Below are 20,318 nucleotides of genomic sequence, written 5' to 3'. Positions count from 1 at the left end.
GCGGTGAGGTCCGAGTCCCCCCCCGGCCCTGAGGCGAGCCGCGCCGCGCAGCTCGTCCCGGGGGAGCTGGCGCGGGCTCCGGGGTGAGCGCGGAGGTGACTTGGCGTTTCGCAAACGGACCGACCTAACGCGGGCTCGGGAGCCAAACCACGGCTCTCAATCCAAAACAGCGTTTCCTGCTCCACCGCTTCCCTCTCTGCAAGCTGCTCCCGCTTCCCGTTTTCTTCTCCCCCGGTGCTGAGGGTCGGGAGTCACCGGAGCAACTCCCCCCGCTCCTGCGGGATGCGTTCGGTGCCCGGGGGCTGAGCGCCGTCAGACGGGGAAGCACAAACGGGCCCTTCGTACAGGTGGACATCCGCATCTGAGAGCTCGTTGCTTCTTGGCGTGCAGTAAGTGTGCGCTCCAGGAGGGACTGGGGAAAAAAAAAAATGTACCCCTTCTACCCTTAGCCATCTTCAGAGAAAGATTTAAGAGGAATTTGAACACGCAAGTCACTGAGCTTCTTCTTCGAGGTTCTCTTTTTCATGTGTGAGCTACTTAACTTGTACCTATGAAACATCTTGCTTGGTGTTGTGCCTTGGGACGGCAGCGCTCTGTGCACAAGTACATTTTTCCAGTGTTTTCATTGCAAACAGTGTAAATATTCTGGAAAAGGGCAAGTAGTTGCTGATGATGCTTTGGGGTAAAATCTCATGCAAATGAGCAAGAGCAAGCCCAGCTTAGCTATTGCCTCTCTGTATCCATGTTCTGAAAATTGCAGATAATTATTTTTAGTGTAAAGTTCCTTAAAATCTTTTATGCAGTCACCAGAGATTGCATTTCTGTGCTTAAATACTTGTTGAGTTGTATTTGTAGACGTGAATAGAGAAAGCAATAATTCTTCCTCTTTGGTAATGTGGAAGTTAGTTGTGTGTATTATGATGCACTGTGTCAGCACAAACACAGTTTGATTAGAAATCAATAATTATCATGTATTTTGTTGTAAAGACCTGAAGCTTTTTTCCTTCCCAGGTGGCAAACTGAAAGTAAAAGCTAGCGTTACATGTCATTTACTGTTTTATTCTTATTTTCACTTGTATAATGCATTCCACATTGTATTTTGAGACTAAGCTCAAGAATGAGGAGCCCCAGTTGGCCTTAGTATGCTCACATAGCAAGGATTTAGAAATTATATATTTTCTGTGATTATTCCAGGGGAGCGTTCACGTTTTCCAAAAAAATCTGACATGAAGAGGTAGTGGAAGGACAAGTAAAAGGATTTGCTAAGAATTTGTCTCGAGTATTATAAAACTCTTGTTAGAAGTGAAGTAGAACCTTTTCAATATGTACTTTTTTTTTTTCCATCCAGCTTGTACAGAAGTAAAGTTCTTCAGAGCAATTTCCATAGTCTGCTGACCAAGCAAGACTTGTTAAAGTCTTGAGCAACATGAATTGCAGCCTATTTAGAGTATCACTTATCTGTCTGACAGATGTTTATTACAGATGTGCAGTTTCTTCCTCAATTACTAAGTCTCATATCTAGTCATACTGTCAAATGTATCTGCTTGCCAATGAAGGTAATAAAACCTTGTTCTTCTGTATTGGACCAGATCCCCTGTAACCCATCCTCCAGTGCTTTTGTAAGCCCGAGGATGAGATGATACAGCTTTTTCCTTTCATGCTCTCTGTCCTTTGTTCTTTTTCATAGGTCTTTGCAGAGTTAGGGATAGGTACCTTTTTTCCACTTAATGTAATCAGTAATTTATCTTTCTGCCGCTGTAAGTAAAGCGAGCTATAAAGTAGGGCTCGGCCACTTAGAAATGTAGTAAACTTCAAAGGCTGTAGTTAAATCTGACAGATTCTGTTTCTGGCGTTTGTGTGATTTTTGCCTAGTTTTGACCTCTTTTAGTTTCAGCAACTATAAATTCAAGGTAATTATCTATATATAGAAAACTTTGGTGAAAACTGAAGTTGTACGCTTAGCCGGAAACACTGCGTGCTTCTCCGTTACGTATCCTTACTGATCCTAGGCCAGGCACAACGCGTGTTTGTGGTGCCCAGTGCTTTGTTACACTGTGATGCCTGGGTTGGCTCCAATACTGGAAGCACTAAAGTGGGTTTTGTGGGGTAAAGTGAGAGTCTGTGTTTTTACCAGTGTTGTAGCTTCTCCTTCACATTGCTCATATTTTCTTTTTTTTTTTTTTTTTGAATAGTGTCAGGTGAGTGTCTTAACTTTGACTTAATCAAATCTCATCTTGCTTCAGATATTTTACTTACAAAGACTGTTGTTAGCACGTCAGAAAATGGTTGAGAGAGATGAGTCCGAGTTTCTCCGCAATCTTGTGCTTCATCACTGTTTCATTTTCCTTTCCATAGGAAGAAATTGTTGTTGGAAGTAGAAATTACTTTCTGTTGCTTCGTTCACTTCAAAGAAACACTAATTGACTTTCTTCAAGAAAATGGAGTGTTTGGATTTTAACTTGCACACAGGCCACCCAAGTGTTAAGCCTAAAATCCTACCTGAAAAAAAATACAAGGACTTATTTCTATTCCCAAATACTGTTTTGGTTTTAATTATTCTTTGTATGCCGCCTCCTTCTCTTACTGAGCAATTGCCAGATCGTTCCTAGGGCTCTGCTGCTTCATTGATGGTGTTAATGTCCAGTCAGGGAAGTGCTGCTGCCTGGTGTACTGCAAAGCCAGAGGTGAAGGTAATGAAACAGAATAGAAAATGGGAGTCTCTAAAGGTATTAAGCAGGGAATGGTGTAGCAGAGAATACAAAAAGCTTTTGCAAAGTTTGCTGAAAGCCAAAGCACTTCATAAGGTGAAGCGGCTTTAGAAGGTTCCAAAACAGCAGTAGTTGAATTGAAGCCTTTTCCTTTCTTGTATGATAAGAACATAGCTGTTAGATTAAAGGGGGGGAGAGGGTGTTGTGTTGCCATTTGTTTGCGTCGTCAAATTTGTTACTAATTGATGATGAAGGTGTTTTATAGATGGAGGAATGCATTAAGAATAAGACCATATTTCTTCTCTACAGCAACATGTGATCCGTAACTTAGCTGGCATCTCACTTAAAGAATATGCCTGTGATAACTTTGAATTACAAGCTCTTTATAAGCAGCCATTTGCCTTGCAGTCAGTGATAATAATTGAGATCTTCAGTGTCAGCTTATAAAATACATGTTGTCACTGGGAAAGCTTTTTAGATATTACAGAAGTTTTAGATGTGTTGATTGTTTCAGCTGCATCCTGCCAGAACCATAACTGTCCCTTGTACGGTGAGGTTCTCTTTTGAGCTAATGCATATACACACACGTGCGCACATAGATGCATTATTTTGTGTGTATGTAAAAATACATGTTGTCACTGGGAAAGCTTTTTAGATATTACAGAAGTTTTAGATGTGTTGATTGTTTCAGCTGCATCCTGCCAGAACCATAACTGTCCCTTGTACGGTGAGGTTCTCTTTTGAGCTAATGCATATACACACACGTGCGCACATAGATGGATTATTTTGTGTGTATGTATATATATATATATATGTAAAAAAAAATTAAAATGGGGGGAGAAAACAAACAAATCTATCGTGATGGATGGCAAGAGTGAAGAAACAGGGTGTTCCAAGTTCAAGCACTGGCTGTAGTATCCACAGATTGCTGCGTAGCCTCATGCAGATCTTTTGACTTCTGCATCCATTTTCTTGTGAACTTGGTAAAATATTAACACATATAAGGAGAACTAGGATTAAATTGTCAATATGTGCACACCTCTTGTGTGCATCTAGTCCTAATTTCTTGGTGTAACAAATATTTTTCAGGCTGCTTAGTCATGAGTTTTTCTTCATTTAACATTGTCGGAAGGAGGAAATTGTGACAAAAATATTTACGTTTCAGCCTGAGTATCTCTACCAGGAAGCCCTCATAAGGGAGGCAGAGCCTTAGGAATGAAATAGAATACAAGAAGGTAGAATGCTGTCTCGGATGTAAGCATGTATCAGCTTTTAAATTTGACTCATTGTCCTGGGCGTTTTGTGAGGGGAGGAAGAAAGGTGTATGTATGCTGACAGCCACTATGTATTAACCCTATACGTTGTTCAGAGAACAAGATCTCTTTGAAGCATCAGGAGAGCTGGAAATCCAGACAATTTGGTCTGCGGAAATCTCCGTAAGGCTGTACAGAAAACTGAGATTGCGAATGTGCTGTTTCTCAGTTCAGTGTCGATAAGACAATGGAACTGATGTGAAGAGCCAGCATTGCTTCCTAATGGCTCATTTTCTACCTTTAGATTTAGACACATTCGTATTTTAGAGAACAGCCTCTCTTTAAAAATGGTATGAAAACTGTTAGCAACTTGCAACACACAAATAAAAATCCTTGTTTGTTGTATTCCCCACCTACAGAGAGCTGTAATGATGCATATATCATGTAGATCCAATAGTGTTTCTTAATTAAAAGTTGGAGAGCAAAAAGACGAGACAGTCTGATCCAACAGATAAAAATTCTGTGATGGAAGTTCTGGATTCAGTCCTAGTACTTTGGGGCCTTGAGGGGTAAAAAAAAATAATCTTTTATGCCTTTATGCTTTTTGCATGTTTGAATTAGAATCTTTTCCAGGAAAGGATTTTCTCTGCTGTGTTTATACAATGCCTAACGCTGTGGGGTCCCGATGGGTTGGTCCTAGGAGAGCAGTCTTGAAAAAACCATCACCAACCCAGCAAAAAAACCCCAACTTCTTGGTGCAGTGCCATGATTGAAGCTTGATTGCTTTTCAATTAGTATTTAAATCCACACACACAGAGCAGATGATGTGCTTATTTTAAAGGAAAGATTGTATCTGTATGAAGTATATGCTTGAAATGTAAACAGGACATTCTACTGACATAGTAGGGTTCTGACACACTCTGTAAGTGGTCCTGAATTACTGCAATCGGAACGTTTTCTTCCACTTGTAGAAATATCATCCATCATAATTGAAGCCACTTTACAAACTTTATTTAGTTAATTAGGTCACTAAGGCAGGATAGCTCTAATAATTCCTGTTTCTCTTTCCACATGCTACCTCTTAAGTAGGAAAACGTGAGGCTGGGTAAGAAATGGTGGAAGTGATTATATGTGAAATGAACAGCAGCAGGGCAAGGAAACAAACCGAGAGAGTGGAGGAAATGCTTTGACCATAACAAATGATAATAGAAGTAGATGTTAAATAAGTATAATGTTATTTTTTTATGTATAAGCAGTTAATTTTTTTAATGCATTTGTGGGCGTTGGGTGGCGGTGCTGATGGCTACTGTGATCACTTTAATAGTAGTAGTTCTCCGTATTACATGTGTGGCTGCTGTTAGTTTGACATACGACTTACAGAAAAGACTTTAATGCTGTATCCTAGTTTCTTGTAATAATGGATATTATTAAACTGCAGTTTGAGTCTCTTAAACCAAAGACCAGGCAAGACAGCCGGGAGCTCTGCAGGCTTTCTCAGGCTGGCGTACAGCTGTACCCCAACTCCAGTCCAAGGCAACATCTTACCAACCTCTGATTATTTTAGATAGCAGCTCACAACCAAAGTATTTCCATACTTCATATTTTACTTCAAAATCCAGTAATAGTGCAGTTGTCAAGGCAGTTCAAGTTGATAGTGTACCTGAAATGCTTTTAAGTTCACTTCTATCCAACCTTACTAGAGGACAGATTGACTCCGATGGGCTCTTGGGTCTCAGTTAATTGCATGTGTCTGGTTGTGCACACAAAACACACTGTACGTCAAGGACTTCTTGAAACTTCGTTTGTGCTCCAGCCTTGTGCCAATATTCATTGCTCCCTGACTGTGGAGTTACAATGATGCCTTTGTTTGCTCTATGTGGACTGAGCATTCCTTACGGAAGAACTGAGGTGATGAGTAAGGATCACACTTTGATACGATGACACGAAAGCATGTATCTTCCTGGGTAGTTTTACAGTGTTTTTAAAAATATCTTATACTTCTGAGTGTGTGGATGAGCCTGAGAAAGGACCTACTGTATGAAGTCTGCTTAAAATATACTCTTCTGCTGATTCATAATTCTCTTGTGTGTCAGGTGACAGTTCTGTATGTCTGTAATGTGTGGATATTTACTTAAAATATTTGTGTGTTTCTTACAACTCAGATCTTGTAAGAATAGGCAAGAAGTGAGATCTGTAATAACTCTTGAGGTAGAGTTGTCGTCTTTTCTTAGCAGGGATGAGTTATTGTTACTGTTTTCCACTAGCTATAACATAATATCATTTGGTCAGAAAAGACCTTTAAAATCATCGAGCCCAGCCGTACCTGTCTACCACTAAACCCTGTCCCTCAGCACCGCGTCTGCCCGGCTTTTAAATCCCTCCAGGGATGGGGACTCGACCACTTCCCTAGGCAGCCCCTTCCAGTGCTTGACAACCCTTTGGGTGAAGAAATTTTTCCTAATGTCCAATCTAAATCTTCCTTCATGCAACCTGAGGCCATTTCCTCTCATCCTAAATATGATGTTGCCTCTAGTAATAACAACTTACTGTCACTGTTAATGCCTTCTGAGGCAGCAGCACCAGGTTAGTACAGCCAGTGCAAGTGTTAATGCTATTTTCTTGGCCAGCCTTAGCAATAATCAAAGCTTACGTTGCCTGAGGGAGCTCTTCCCTCTGCCTCCCGGCACTGAGACCACGTCATGCTGCAGCGTGTCCTGTGCGCACCCACACCTGCATCCAGACGCAGGGCGAGAGCAGGATGTAGCTTTAGACTCTGATCCCACGGCCACCGACAGGGCTGGAGTTGTGCTTGCAGCCCTTATGCTCTGATTGGGATGGAAGGATGAAGCGTGAGTGCTTTATGCTATATTGAGAGTAAATACCCAGTGCCTTTCAGGAAACTCAGATGTCGCAGGTAGTTCAAGGTTCTGATCAGATTTAAATATCTGTGGGAGTGATGCTCAGGCTTTCCCCATGTGTCAGTGAAAAAGGTTCCTCTGTTGTTGCATACAGGTGTTCGAAGTCCTTATGGCTATGAGCTTTTTTTCCTTTATGCCTTGCCGAATGTTCCTGTCCATTTGCCATGCTTATCATTAACGTGCACTAATTCTTGATTTGTCTACTCATTTACTGCGTGGTTCTTGAACAAAACTCTCACTGCCTATCAGAATACGAAGGTTCATGCCCCAGTTCAGGTGAATTACTTGGTCATTTGGGCATTTTAGGAGATGCATTAGGAAAATAAATTTTGAAAATCAACTTCTCAGACTATCTTTCATATTGTTTACATACTTAAACCTTTTTTTGTTTTTGACCCAGAAATTATAGTTAAATTCTCCCATGGGTTAGTGGCTGACGGGAATTTGCAGTGTGTTCCTGGCTCTTAATATAAAACACAATTAAAGGAAAAAGATGTGTTTAATCTATTGGAAGCTTCACTAATTCTGAGGTTTATACTGTCTTTACGTCTTGGTGATTAAGCTTCAGCATTTAGTTTCGTGCATCAGGGAGGTAGACCTGTTTCTGTGGGGAAACATCCCTGTATTCTTACACAGTTTGTAGCATGTCTCAGTGAAAACAGAAACTTTCAGACCTTCTGTAACAGGAGCAGTTCTGAAATGTCAGCCAGGAGCAAGAAAATTAATTTTAGTGAACATTGCGAATACTTAATGTAATTTAGTTTTCCAAGATAAGTCCCTAGGGTAAAAAAAAAAAAAAAAATTAGTTAAGCACGTGCTTAACTTTAGCTGTTTGGTTAATCATCAAAATTTGCTGTTGCTTCCACTGCAGCCAAACATTAGGCAGGTACTGTGATCATTTTCCTGGTCACTAACCTCTCTGTCACTGGAAAACAGAATGCAATTTTTCACAAGGTTAAAAAACCACTAATTTTGTTGTCTTTTCCCCTCTGTTACTTAACGGTTTATTCATTGAACAAAAGAAGTCTTTTACATTAGCCATTATTTCTACAAATTAATTTCACTTATGTTCAATCACTTTTTCTGGGCTTCTTTTTATGAGGAACAATAATAACCATAATCTTCAGAGGAGCGGAAATTAGACTTTTCTGAATGAGATGTGGGAGAAGCTTGATTTGCTTCCTAGGGCTAATTTTGGTATCACTTGTTTTTGCTGGCATGGGATAATATGAGATATAAATGTGGAAAACCATGAGCATCACCTGTGCTGCTGTGGCTTACATGCCGTCCTCTTTTGTTCCGGCATTCCAAGAGCTGGCTCTTTCTCGGTTGCTTCTCCCTACGGTTTCATCTCACACAGCAGTGAACCACAGCTTGCTGCCTGCAATTAAATGATCTCAATTGTAACACAAACCAAGTAATAAATGTCTGAATGCTTTCCCTTTTTGAAAATTTATAGGAATAAATACCTAAAGTTCTCCTTCCTCTTCAGCTTTGCTCAGATTTACGTGTGGCCAAGTACATCATCTGTTAAATCCCTGTTTTGATGTCAATTTTTTGTGAAATGATTTAAGAACAAATGTCCTAATTGTTTTGGCCAACAGCAATGAGAAGACTTGAGTAGGATTTGACAATGGAAGCAAAATCCATAGTCATCGGTGTGGAGGGGATGACGTGCAATTCCTGTGTCCAAACCATTGAACAGCATGTCGGGAAGATGAATGGTATCCATAACATTAAAGTAAGTAACACTATGGCTATTTCTTACAAAGCTTTGTTCTTATATGAGAAACCATGATAAAGTATGCACCAAGGGAGGAAAATATGTGGAAAGAATGTATGCTGTACAGTTGATGGAAAGCTGACACTAGAAGTGCGTTAGTGTATTTTCTGGTATAAGATGAAAACGAGCGCTTGCTTTACTGCGGTGGGAGCTACATCATTATCTGTTACTCTTAAGTAAATTTCTGCTTTACAATTAATTCGGTATTTTGAAGTAATCAGGAAAAAAAAGTCCAAAAAAAGGCAAGAACAGGAAATTTTAAAGTAAGATAAAGCAAAAGCACTAGAACTTATACTGGTAAAAAAAAGCAAGCTGTCCTTGTCCCTCACACTGAATAAATGTCAGTATTTGCTCACAAGCCCCCAGGCCTTCTCTTTCAAACTGGCAGTACACAGAGGTCGCTTGCACAGGTTCCAAAGCATTTGTGGGCTCGAGGTGTCCAGTTAATCATGTGGTAGTTGACCCACCATGAAAAATAAAGCTTTTTTTTTTTTATTGTGGTTCATGAAATAAGAGTAGAAGGTAATCCACATGACAGAGGAAAGCCTTGCTAGCTCTTTCAAGCATTAGAAGTTTCCTTTCCTTTGTACTATCCGTGAGGAAATGGGAGAGAGGGCAGCAGAAATGTAGTCTTGAATTGTTAAGAGCTACTTGGTTTGCCCTTAATCCCGACTTCCTTGATCTGACTTGATTTTAACTTTTTTCTTCTTAGCTCAGAGGAGATACCAATATTTTGTTAGTATTTTTTCTATCATGGGCAAAATATCGGACTGTAGAGTGAGCCAGGGTGAGCTGATTATTCCTACACAATACATCATTTTACAGTAGTTTTATTAATGGAAACAATTTAAAAGCTGGGAGATTCCTGTTAGTTTTATGAGCTAATTTGTGCTAGAAAAGAACAGTCCTAACAATAGCAGCAACAGAAAATGGCAAAGTTTATTTACTTAGTATCTAGGTTCTGAAGAACCACTCTGTAGTGGTTGATTTTTGCGCTAAAGAAAATATCTTCCTGCTTTCATCCACTAAAACAGAAATTATCTTTTGATATGTCTTAGATGAACGCTTTCCTTCCCAGAATGGGGTGCACTGTCTTAATTTGAGGGGCATGTGATCGTTGCCCCTAGCTGTTTTCGAAGGGCTCATTGTGGTGCACCAAAGGTCTGGTTAGTACCATTTCCTTTGCCTGAAGTAGGCGTTCATGTGTGCACATGGAAACTTTGCAGAACAGCAGCAATATTTACAAGATGCATCATTTTTCGTCTTCCTTCAACTTTAACGGGGCTTTAGCGTGATACGAGGCTACGATCTGACGCCAGAACCTTGGACCACCGAACAGACCGTTTGGGACATAGGGATACCGCTGTTAACCTCAGTGGCGCGGTATGGTCAGATAAGTCACTAGGCATCCACAAGCATAAAGTCAAATGAAGGCTAAAAGCAGCCTGTAAAACAATACCCCCAGTTAATGTGACTTCAGAATCCTTCCTTTCTCCCTTATTCTAGCAAAAGATTTAATCTCATCAACCTTTCATTTGTATTGTTTCGGCTAATTTCTGAGAATATACAGATTATGTGAGATAGGAGGAGGAGAGATTCACTCTTTTAACTTGATTGAAGGCAATGTGCGTCCCATCGTGTCTTTTATATAAGGAATGAAGCAGGGTTTTAAGAGGGCAGTATTAAGATTTTTGTATTTAGGTTTTAAGGGAAATACCTTATCCCAAAGCTGAATACTGTTTCAGAAGAACTCTTGGCAAGAGAATATATTACAAAAACATAGTTTGAGTAGAAAAGGACTATAAAATACTTTAAGAGGTCATAGTCAGTAATAATCCTCACTACAGCATCAGAACCTCAATTTAGCCAGATCATTTGTTTCAGAAAAATCTCTGAGAACAGTAAAGCAGGGTTTTGTTTAGTGATTATGAATTAGGTCAGCAGGGGAGATGAATGTTAGGTGGCCAATACAGACTCACAGGGCTGCATTTAGGTTATTATGCCTCCAACTGCAATGAAACCAATGAATGTCCATGTTGCTAATTCTGCTGAGGCCCATAATTGGGACAAAAACGAAGAAAGGTGGTTCTTAAAATGATTTAACTTGTCTAATTTAATCATGACTGTGGTCTTTAGGTTGTACCTTTGCCCAAGAGGAAAGATAGAATTGAATGATAATATGTTGGGCCTCTGGCAGGCATCGGCTTTCCCTTTTGGAAACTGCAATAATTGTGTTTGATATATCATCAGTTGGGAGCAAATTAAATTGAGGATATTTGTACTATCTGATGTGAAAGGTTAGTACCAAATCAGGACGTCTCTGGATCACCAAAAGGTACAGAGAGAGGAAAACCAGCTGCTTTAATGTTTGCCGTATATCAAATTTCGAAACCTGAATTTTGTTCTGTGAAGGCTGATGCGCTTTATTGCTCATAGCAGGTTAACAGCCTGTGTCTAAGATGCCTAGAAATGCTGGACTCCTTTCACTGTCACTTAAATCTGTGGGCTTTTTCAAAGCGTGTTTTCTTTCGTCCTTGTGGCCTAAGGGTAATTGCTGCTAACTGCAGAATTGTAGATGAGATTAGAAATTTTTCTGTGGGCTGTTTTGCTTTTGCGATTGAATTGGGTTAGTCATCGTAATTCAAAAGAGCCTGGCTCTGGACGTTTCATTAAATGCATTGATGCTGTCTGGATGTCATACGTAAAAGTGGCTAGACAGACTTGCAAGGGGTTCTGAAACTGGTGGGGGGAAAAAAACCTGTTGTTCTAGCTGTGGTGTTGCACGGCGGAGCAGAAGTTACCTTATGGTGGCTGTTGGTATGGCTTTACTCTTCAGGGTGAGTAGTGATGGATAAAATTATACTGGACAACTATTACTAATATATGCAAGTAAAAGCTATTTCTCATCTCATGCAGGGTATTAGTTCTCATCTCTTAGCATTGCAGTTTGCTAAATTGTTTTGTTGTTTGTTTTTTTTTCCCTTGCAAGGTATCTCTACAGGATAAGAATGCAGTCGTCATTTATGACTCAAAACTGCAGACTCCAGCAACACTGCAGGAAGCAATATATGACATGGGATTTGATGCTACGTTATCTGATTCAAACCCACAACCTGTTTTACTTGACACTATTTTTCTTACAATTCCTACTCAGTCAGCTCTAACATCTAAACAGATTTGTAATACGCTACTAAAGAACAAAGGTATCGTGGACGTTAAAATATCCTCCGATCAAAAAACTGCAGTGGTGACTTTCATTTCTTCCATTATAAATGGCAAGCAGATTATCCAGATGGTCCCAGGAGTAGATTTAAACATCTCGGCACCAGAGGTAACGCCTGGAACTTGGGAAGATTCCAGCTGGTCTCAAGCAAGTAGCGTTGTGCTGCGCTTGAAAGTAGAGGGCATGACCTGTCATTCCTGCACCAGCACCATTGAGGGGAAGATTGGCAAATTGCAAGGAATTCAGCGGATTAAAGGTAAGACCTTAGTGTGTTTCTGTGTAAATTGAAGTTGGCCATGCTGTTCTCTGGTGGCATTGTGGGTTTAGCCTAGTGTGACAGTTGCTCTTTGTGGTACCAGGTATTTAGCTACATGTTTAATTTGGACCAGAAGTGAAGAAAGGGGCACAAATCGTGGCTGAGGCTGTTGCTGTTGCCTGTGTGACAGTGTTCAGTGGTTGCTTTGTATTTTGGTAGGGAGCCTGGAGTAGTTGTGTTCCACATTTTATTACTAGTTACAGGAATCTCTAATACCAGATATCTCTTTTTGTATTGTAATTAATACTAATTTGTATTTTCTGTTCAATTAAAAAATAATTTTGGCATATATGGGATATATCTAAAAGGCAAGACAAAATTATCTGTATAAATAGCTTTGGCATAAATCTATTGCCACAGAGCCCTGCTAAAAGAATAAATTTAGTAAGAAATAGTAATGCCATTTGTGACAGTCCGGGGGAAAGAAAAAAAATTGAGGAAGAGAAGAGTTGAAAATTGTTGTAGTACTAGACAAAAACATGGTTGAAGAATAAATTGTTTGATATTTACCAAACCAATTAAATCTCCATTTCATTGCAGTTACAGTTCTGAGCATTCAAAGCATTCTTGGAAACCTTTGAGAAGATCCATTGCTTTTAGGGCAACGTCCTTACTATGCTTAGGGTGGTAATGCACGCTTACTTTTCTTGATTAATTTTCAGTGTCCCTGGACAATCAGGAAGCTGTTGTTGTCTACCAGCCTCATCTAATTACAGCAGAAGAAATAAAACATCAAATTGAAGCCACGGGTTTCACAGCGTCTTTCAAAAAGCAGCCTAGACCCCTCAAGCTCAGTGCTATTAACCTGGAAAGGCTGAGGAATACTCAGAGCAAAGGCTCCGAGGCAGCGCTGAAAGAGAACTCGAATGTGAATGATACAAAGACAGTTGTCTTCAGAGTCGATGGCATGCACTGCGGTTCATGTGTCCTCAATATTCAGAGCACCATATCAGCACTCCCATCGGTAACAAGTATAGTTGTTTCATTAGAGAAAAAATCTGCTGTTGTAAACTATAACCCAGACTTAATTAGCATAGAAGTACTGAGAAAAGCCATAGAGGCGGTGTCTCCAGAGACATTTAAAGTCAGCCTTCCTGATGAATATGAAAATGCAGCACTTTTCCCCACGCTGGAGTCTCCACTGAAGTCTTCTCATCCAGCTTTGAAGGATACTAGCCAGCCACTTACTCAAGTTGTTGTAATAAATATTGAGGGAATGACTTGCAACTCTTGTGTGCAGTCCATTGAGGGAGTCGTATCCCAAAAGGCAGGTGTCAAATCTATTCGTGTCTCTCTTGCAAATTGCAATGGGACTATAGAATACGACCCTCTGCAAACATGCCCAGAAGACTTGCGATCCTCAATAGAGGATATGGGATTTGAAGCATCTTTATCAGGTAATGATATACTAAACTTTTAAATGTAAAAGAATTGTGCAGTTCTGTTTAGGATTTGGTACCACACAAGATGAAATTTAGCAATTGATACATAACTTCATGCTTGCCAAGAGAAGCTTTATGTCTTCACTGTCAATGAGATAATTAAATATATTTGCGCTTCCTTTAATACATCAGAGTAATTAAAAATGATTGAGATACCTGGAAATATAAATATGTCAGATAAATACTGCTGTTTGAATGGTGCTTCAGTTTGCTACTGTATAATATTCATGGGATGAATATGGAATTGGAGCTTTGCTAGCTGTGAAGAAGTTATGGATTGCCGTGCTGAAGTTCTTTTACTAACAAATTATCAAAGACTTGGCTCCTGTGGAGTAACTAGAGAATGGGTATTTAACCAGGCTCAGGTATGACTGAGGAGTGACAAGAATCTGAAGAGTGTGGACATCACCGAGGAAGTTAAAGGGATGCTGTTGAGAGGTACCCTGGTAGGCAGCTAAGCACCACCCAGCCACTTGCTCCCCCACAGTGGGAGCGGGAAGAGAAGGGTGAAAGAGCAAAAACTTGTGGATTAAGATGAAGACAGTTTAATAGGTAAAGCAGAAGTTGTGTGTGCAAGCAAAGCAATGAATTAATTTGTTACTTCCCCCCGGCAGGCAGGTGCTCAGCCACCCCCAGGACAGCAGGGCTCCATCGCACATAATTGTGACTTGGGAAGACAAACGCCATCGCTCCAAACGTCCCCCCAGTTCCTTCTTCCCCCAGCTTTATGTGCTGGGCATGGCGTCATACGGTGTGAGATACCCCTGGGGTCAGCTGTCCCGGCTGTGTCCCCTCCCAGCTCCTTGTGCCCCCCCAGCCCCTCGCTGGTGGGGTGGGGTGAGAGGCAGAAAAGGCCTTGGCTCTGTGTCAGCCCTGCTCAGCAGCAAGGAAACCATCCCCGTGTGATCAATGCTGTTTGGTCACAGATCCAAAAGACCGCACCGTATGAGCTACTATGAAGAAAATTAACCCTGTCCCAGACAAAACCAGTACAGATGCTTACTGTGATGCCTGCTACACTAACAGTAATTACACAGTGGGAGCAGATGGCTGGATGATAGAATGCAGAAGACTTATGGCAAAAATACAGGTGAATATTAATAGGAAGAGAGGCTTCCTGAGGGGACAGGGAAGCTCCATTTCTTGATTCCATAAGTTTAAATTTTGAGAAATACAGTATGTGAGCTGTTTTGTGGCAATAACTGAAGTAGTAATCAGGTGCTCCCATTTAATGCCTTTCATACTGCTCCTGCATAAACCTAGCATCTCCTGAATTACTGTAAGAAGCAGTTGTCTGTAGTTTGAGACACCTTATCGAAGGTCAAAAGCACTAACTTTGCTTATGAAACAGGCAGTTGCTTCCATATTCAGCTTTGTGCCCCAGGTAAAATTGTGTGTAAAACTAAGGTTGCAATGCAGAGGTTTAGCTTGCAGTCTACAGAAGAGGACAAAGGATGTGCAACAGGACAGACAAACACAATGAGGAAAAGCAAAAGGAAAAATAGTGACAAAACAGTAAATTTATCAGTGGCCCAACCCTTTTTTTTCTTGTTTTCTTTGGCTTACTCTTGACAAACGAATCTAGTTGACAAGGCATGTACAATTACCATTTTTTGGTCTAAATTTACAGCAACATGTGTTTGCAGCTGGTGTAGTACCAGCTCATACCTCAGTGGCTGTTCATAATGGCATGAATTGCAATCTCCTTTTCAGCAAGGGCAGAACTACCTGTGGCAATAGCTCAGCCCCCACCCGAAGTGCAGCTGGAATCTCACAAAACCGAGCCTCCTGCCAAAACGTCACCAACCCACCTTGCTAGACAAGAGACAAAGACTATATCAAAATGCTACGTCCAAGTCACGGGAATGACATGTGCTTCATGCGTTGCCAACATTGAGAGAAACTTGAGAAGAGAAGATGGTAAGATAAATGTCAGTGTATGCCGTTAAATTTCCAAGCGTTTCTTTTGGTGACTCCATCTAGCTTTCGTATGGCTTTTCTAACGTGTGGGTTGTCAAGAGAAATGCTGCTGCTGGTGCGTTTCATGGGTGAGAACAGAGTCTGCTGGCGTTCGTTCGTAGGATGAAAACAATGTCGTTCTTGGTGCTTTGTGGGCACGCTGGCTAGAGACTGCCTTTGCAAAAGCAGGAGTTGGAGTGCTCCGAAGAGAATGTAGGGATCAAACGCGCATGCTTTTGAAACTAAACCCAATCTTTTCCGCTGGAGGGGCATACCCAGGTCTGCAACTTAAAGGCAGAAGTATGCATGCCTGTATTAGAAAGCGCGAGCTATTGGAGAGGGATGGTATTAATATGGATTAAGGAGACATAAGTTAATTTTAGCTCTGCAAGTCAGGACACCCATATCTATCTTCTGTTAGTGTGATGATTATGTTTGCAGGAACAAATAGTTGCATGACTATGATGTAATGAAGAGTCATTAATGTAGACTGTGTTTAATTATTGTAACGAAGATGGGTGTGTTCCAAGTTAACCTGGAATTTAATCTTTTTCATCCTAGAAAATGGATGAATCTAAATCCTTTTCACTGAGTGCGCGGTGGGATTGTGTATTGTTAGAACTACCCTTTCTCATACGTGCTCTCTCTGGAAGAAAAGGTTTTTAGAAATGCTAAATGCAGATCAGAAAAATATGCAGAACTGTATTTTAGAAGAACTTCTTTTAAGTAAAAATAGATCATCTTTTCATGTAGCATAGATTAAATGTTTGTAATTAGACCATTAAAAATACGCAGCTCGTGTGGAGTAATACTTTTCATCCATCACACATACACTTAGATGCTTTTGTTGCATTATTGATGTATCTTCCAAAAATGATGACTTTTTTCTTCATATGTACATACAACATGGTAGCCTTCTCAACTTCAATAAATGGCTGTTGTGCCATCGTGTTACCGTAAATGCAGTGGTTTTTCTTAAGCATGATCTGCCACTCACACGTTTTCTTTTCTAGGAATCCATTCGATACTTGTTGCCCTAATGGCAGGAAAGGCGGAAGTGAGGTACAATCCTGCTGTCATACACCCTTCAGCTATTGCCGAGCTCATACGGGAACTGGGATTTGGAGCTACTGTGATGGAAAACTGTGGTGAAGGAGATGGAATTCTGGAACTTGTTGTAAGCTAATAATTAAAACCAACCACCCCCGTCTGTATTGCTTTTATCTATTGGATGTGCTTGTGTAAGCATCCACTTCCTAAAGTGTTAATCATGTAATAGAGCTTAATTTACAAAAAATGAAGTTTTAAGAGTACATCAGTGTTGCAAACTATATCTTGTTCTGGCTCACTACTACACTGAAGTCTGAGAAATATCACTGTGTTTTCTTGATTACTCTGCATATTATGGAGCTTTAGCAAAGCTTAATCACCTCATCTCTATGCTATGCTTCCTCTATAGCGCTCTCATCCTTAACTAGAGAGCTCAATCTCACTGCTTCAAACCCCAGAAGCATGCAATAAGTAATTCAGGATAGTCACAAGCACTTTTTCTTTACATGCTTTTTAAAAAGATGCATTTACCGTGTGAGCTGTGGTTTTGATAACGGAAAGGAACCCTTATTTTACAGGTGAGAGGAATGACGTGTGCTTCTTGTGTACACAAAATAGAATCCACCCTCATGAAGACTAATGGTGTTTTATACTGCTCGGTAGCTCTTGCAACCAATAAAGCACACATCAAATATGATCCTGAGATTATAGGTCCTCGAGATGTTATGCAAGTGATAAAGGTAAGTTTCATGGAGGTACCAAGTCTCATAAAATGTCCAGTGTCCTTTGAAGACTTACATACCCCAGAAACAGAAGAATATTAAAGGAAAAAAATCTGTCAGTCTTCCATCTACTGTTGTCTTATTGCAAGTTTCTGCAGATAGTACGCGTGTGTTGGCTCAAAGGCAATGCTCTGTTACAACTTTGCCTAAGTTTTTAAACAGAAATACTAGGAAAGCCAGGCTATGGTAGAGTTAAAGATACCAGCTATAGGTTTGCAGAAAAATAAAGCATATGCACGAGTACTGTAGCAGAAGAGAGGTGAAATAAGTTTCTTGGCTTTCTCCCTCAATTTCTCTACTTCCGTGCTTTAGACATAACCATTTTAGAAAGCCACGTTTTAGAACAGCGTTTTCATGTTTAAGAAAGATTGATCTCTACATCAGATTGCTTTTCTCTCTTTGCAAGGTAACTAAAACTTAGTAACAATCATACCAGAAATGTTAATAAAGTAAATGAAATGTAAGGCTGGCACCGTCAATAATCTGGCAATAACTTTATATGAGCGCAAAGTGTCTTTAAAAATCAACTGTTCTTTTTTTTATTATTACGCTTTTTTCCTTAGGATTTAGGTTTCACTACTTCGTTAGTCAAAAAAGATAGATCTGCTGGTCACCTAGATCACAAACAGGAAATAAGGCAGTAAGTATTCCTGACTGTATTTGGATTCTATAAACATCTCTGATTCTTCTTTTTTAATCAATAGTAAAGTTATGAATTTTTTTTTGTGACTGCAGACTTGCTAGCTAAAATGTTATCCAGCACTTGACTGCAAAACAATTTTTTTTTTTCTTTTCTTCTCATTTTAAATCTGAGGTGGAAAAGGTCTTTTGTTGTGAGTCTCGTTTTCTGTATTCCTGTCATGGGGCTGATGATTTACATGATGGTTATGGACAGTCAGCTTTCAGACGCTCATGCACATCACAACATGAGCGATGAGGAAATGGAGGCCCTTCACTCCTCTATGGTCCTGGAATACCAGCTCCTACCAGGATTGTCTGTTATGAATCTTCTGTCGTTTTTACTCTGTGTCCCTGTACAGGTAAGTGGGAAGATGACACCTCCTAGTTTATTGGGCAATTAAATTTGAAAAGTGACTGTAATTACGCTGATTCAAAGTGCTTTTGAGGTTGTTACCTGCTTCTGCTGTTGCCAAATGAAGTGGTGCTAGGGACTGCTACGGTGTAGAGGTGCTGTGCAGCCAGGCAGCGTCCAAGGCAGCCTGCCTGGCCACACTGGTGGGCACGGGGAGGAACTGGTGGAACCGCGGGGCGGTGGGAAGACCTGTGGTACTGATGGCTAGGGCTGGGATTTTGTTCGGGATGAGATGGAGAAGGCAAATAACACCAATAAAATGGGTGTCTCCCTCTCTTACGGAAATGCTGCTGCTGTGTGTTACAAATGCGTGTATAAAATACAACTGATGCTCTTATTGCAGGTGTTCGGAGGCTGGCACTTCTACATACAAGCATACAAAGCGCTGAAGCACAAAACTGCAAACATGGACGTGCTCATTGTTTTGGCAACCTCCATTGCATTCGTCTACTCGTTTGTTATTCTTCTAGTTGCAATGGCTGAGAAAGCCAAAGTAAACCCCATAACGTTCTTTGACACGCCTCCTATGCTGTTTGTGTTCATCTCGTTGGGCCGCTGGCTAGAGCATGTTGCAAAGGTAAGGAAGATAAAAGCCCATGATATCGACAAGCTGCAAGACGCTAAGAATCATTTTGGAATGTTGTGTACCTTTAAAAAAAAAAAAAAAATCCCATGAAAAAGCTTTGTTAGGTTCTTTTAACCTTCTTTGTTGTAATATTATCTTCAGTAAAAATGTGAAATGACTTAATATAAGTCTGTTTTGCAGAAAGTATTTTCTTAATAGGGTAAATTGCAACATACGCAGTTGTCATTTACCCAGCAATTTTTTTCAATAGCATAGTCAGAAAAATATGAAAATTATTATTCTAGGGTAAAACATCAGAAGCACTGGCAAGACTAATTTCATTACAAGCTACTGAAGCTACTATTGTTACCTTGGGCCCTGATAACGTTCTTTTAAGGTATCTTGCTTTGTCATTTGCTTTTTCTGTTGTTCCTTTTTTGTTGTTAATATGCTTAATTCACAGACAAATGTTACCGTTCTATAGAACTTTGAAGCAAATAACTTTAGATTTGCTGGCATATTTGACAGTTATAAACGTTAAAATGCAGAAAAGTTAACACTGCTCTGATTTGTTTTACTGGGATCTTGCTAATTTTTGCAGTAATAAGAAAATTAGCGGATTTTCTCATCTGGAAAGTAAATAAAATTAGGATGAAGTAATCATAGTGCTCTTTAAAGTGGCCTTTCTTCTGACAATTTTTGTCTACGTTAACAATGTCAACCAATGGGATTATGCTTTGTGTATAGTGACAACTCCTTTTGCCTGGGTCACTTCATTTAACAATCTCTTATTAAAAACACTATACGTCGTTCTAGTGAAGAGCAAGTTGATGTTGAACTGGTTCAACGAGGTGACATCGTCAAAGTGATCCCAGGAGGCAAATTCCCAGTGGATGGTCGTGTTATCGAAGGACATTCTATGGTAGATGAATCTCTTATCACAGGTAAGCATTTGCTTTTTGCACGTGTAAAAATGTTTTTCTTTTCCTTTAAACAAACCTGAAGAAGGGACGTTGAAGCTGATGTTCTCCTCACTCTGCATTAGGCGTTGGTAGCTATTATAATATTGCTGATAAATACATCTTAGTATCTGTTTCTGACCTTTCCTTAGGTGAAGCAATGCCCGTGACTAAAAAACCTGGCAATACAGTTATTGCAGGTTCTATTAATCAGAATGGATCGCTGCTGATTTCAGCAACCCATGTCGGAGCTGATACAACTCTTTT

General features: G+C 40.2%; 1 protein-coding gene across 1 annotated transcript in view; it reads left to right on the top strand.

The window, feature by feature from the left end:
* The first annotated feature begins 6 nt into the window (after positions 1 to 6).
* The window catches only part of ATP7A (ATPase copper transporting alpha), a 29,864-nt gene continuing 9,552 nt past the window's right edge, over positions 7 to 20,318 (top strand). The window contains 14 exon segments of the mRNA XM_009649375.2: positions 7 to 389; positions 8,484 to 8,620; positions 11,652 to 12,141; positions 12,864 to 13,598; positions 15,357 to 15,563; positions 16,616 to 16,779; positions 17,231 to 17,392; positions 17,998 to 18,074; positions 18,249 to 18,474; positions 18,871 to 19,104; positions 19,398 to 19,489; positions 19,909 to 20,036; positions 20,204 to 20,315; positions 20,317 to 20,318. The exon segment at positions 20,317 to 20,318 is cut by the window's right edge and continues 35 nt beyond it. Of these exon segments, the coding sequence (XP_009647670.1) occupies positions 8,513 to 8,620; positions 11,652 to 12,141; positions 12,864 to 13,598; positions 15,357 to 15,563; positions 16,616 to 16,779; positions 17,231 to 17,392; positions 17,998 to 18,074; positions 18,249 to 18,474; positions 18,871 to 19,104; positions 19,398 to 19,489; positions 19,909 to 20,036; positions 20,204 to 20,315; positions 20,317 to 20,318 (2,737 nt within the window). The 5' untranslated portion in view covers positions 7 to 389; positions 8,484 to 8,512.

This window comes from Egretta garzetta, unplaced genomic scaffold (genome assembly GCF_000687185.1).
Source record: "Egretta garzetta isolate BGI_Z169 unplaced genomic scaffold, ASM68718v1 scaffold412, whole genome shotgun sequence".
Lineage (NCBI taxonomy): Eukaryota > Metazoa > Chordata > Aves > Pelecaniformes > Ardeidae > Egretta > Egretta garzetta.
Note: the sequence above shows the minus strand (reverse complement) of the source record. Positions and strands in the feature narration are given on the sequence as shown.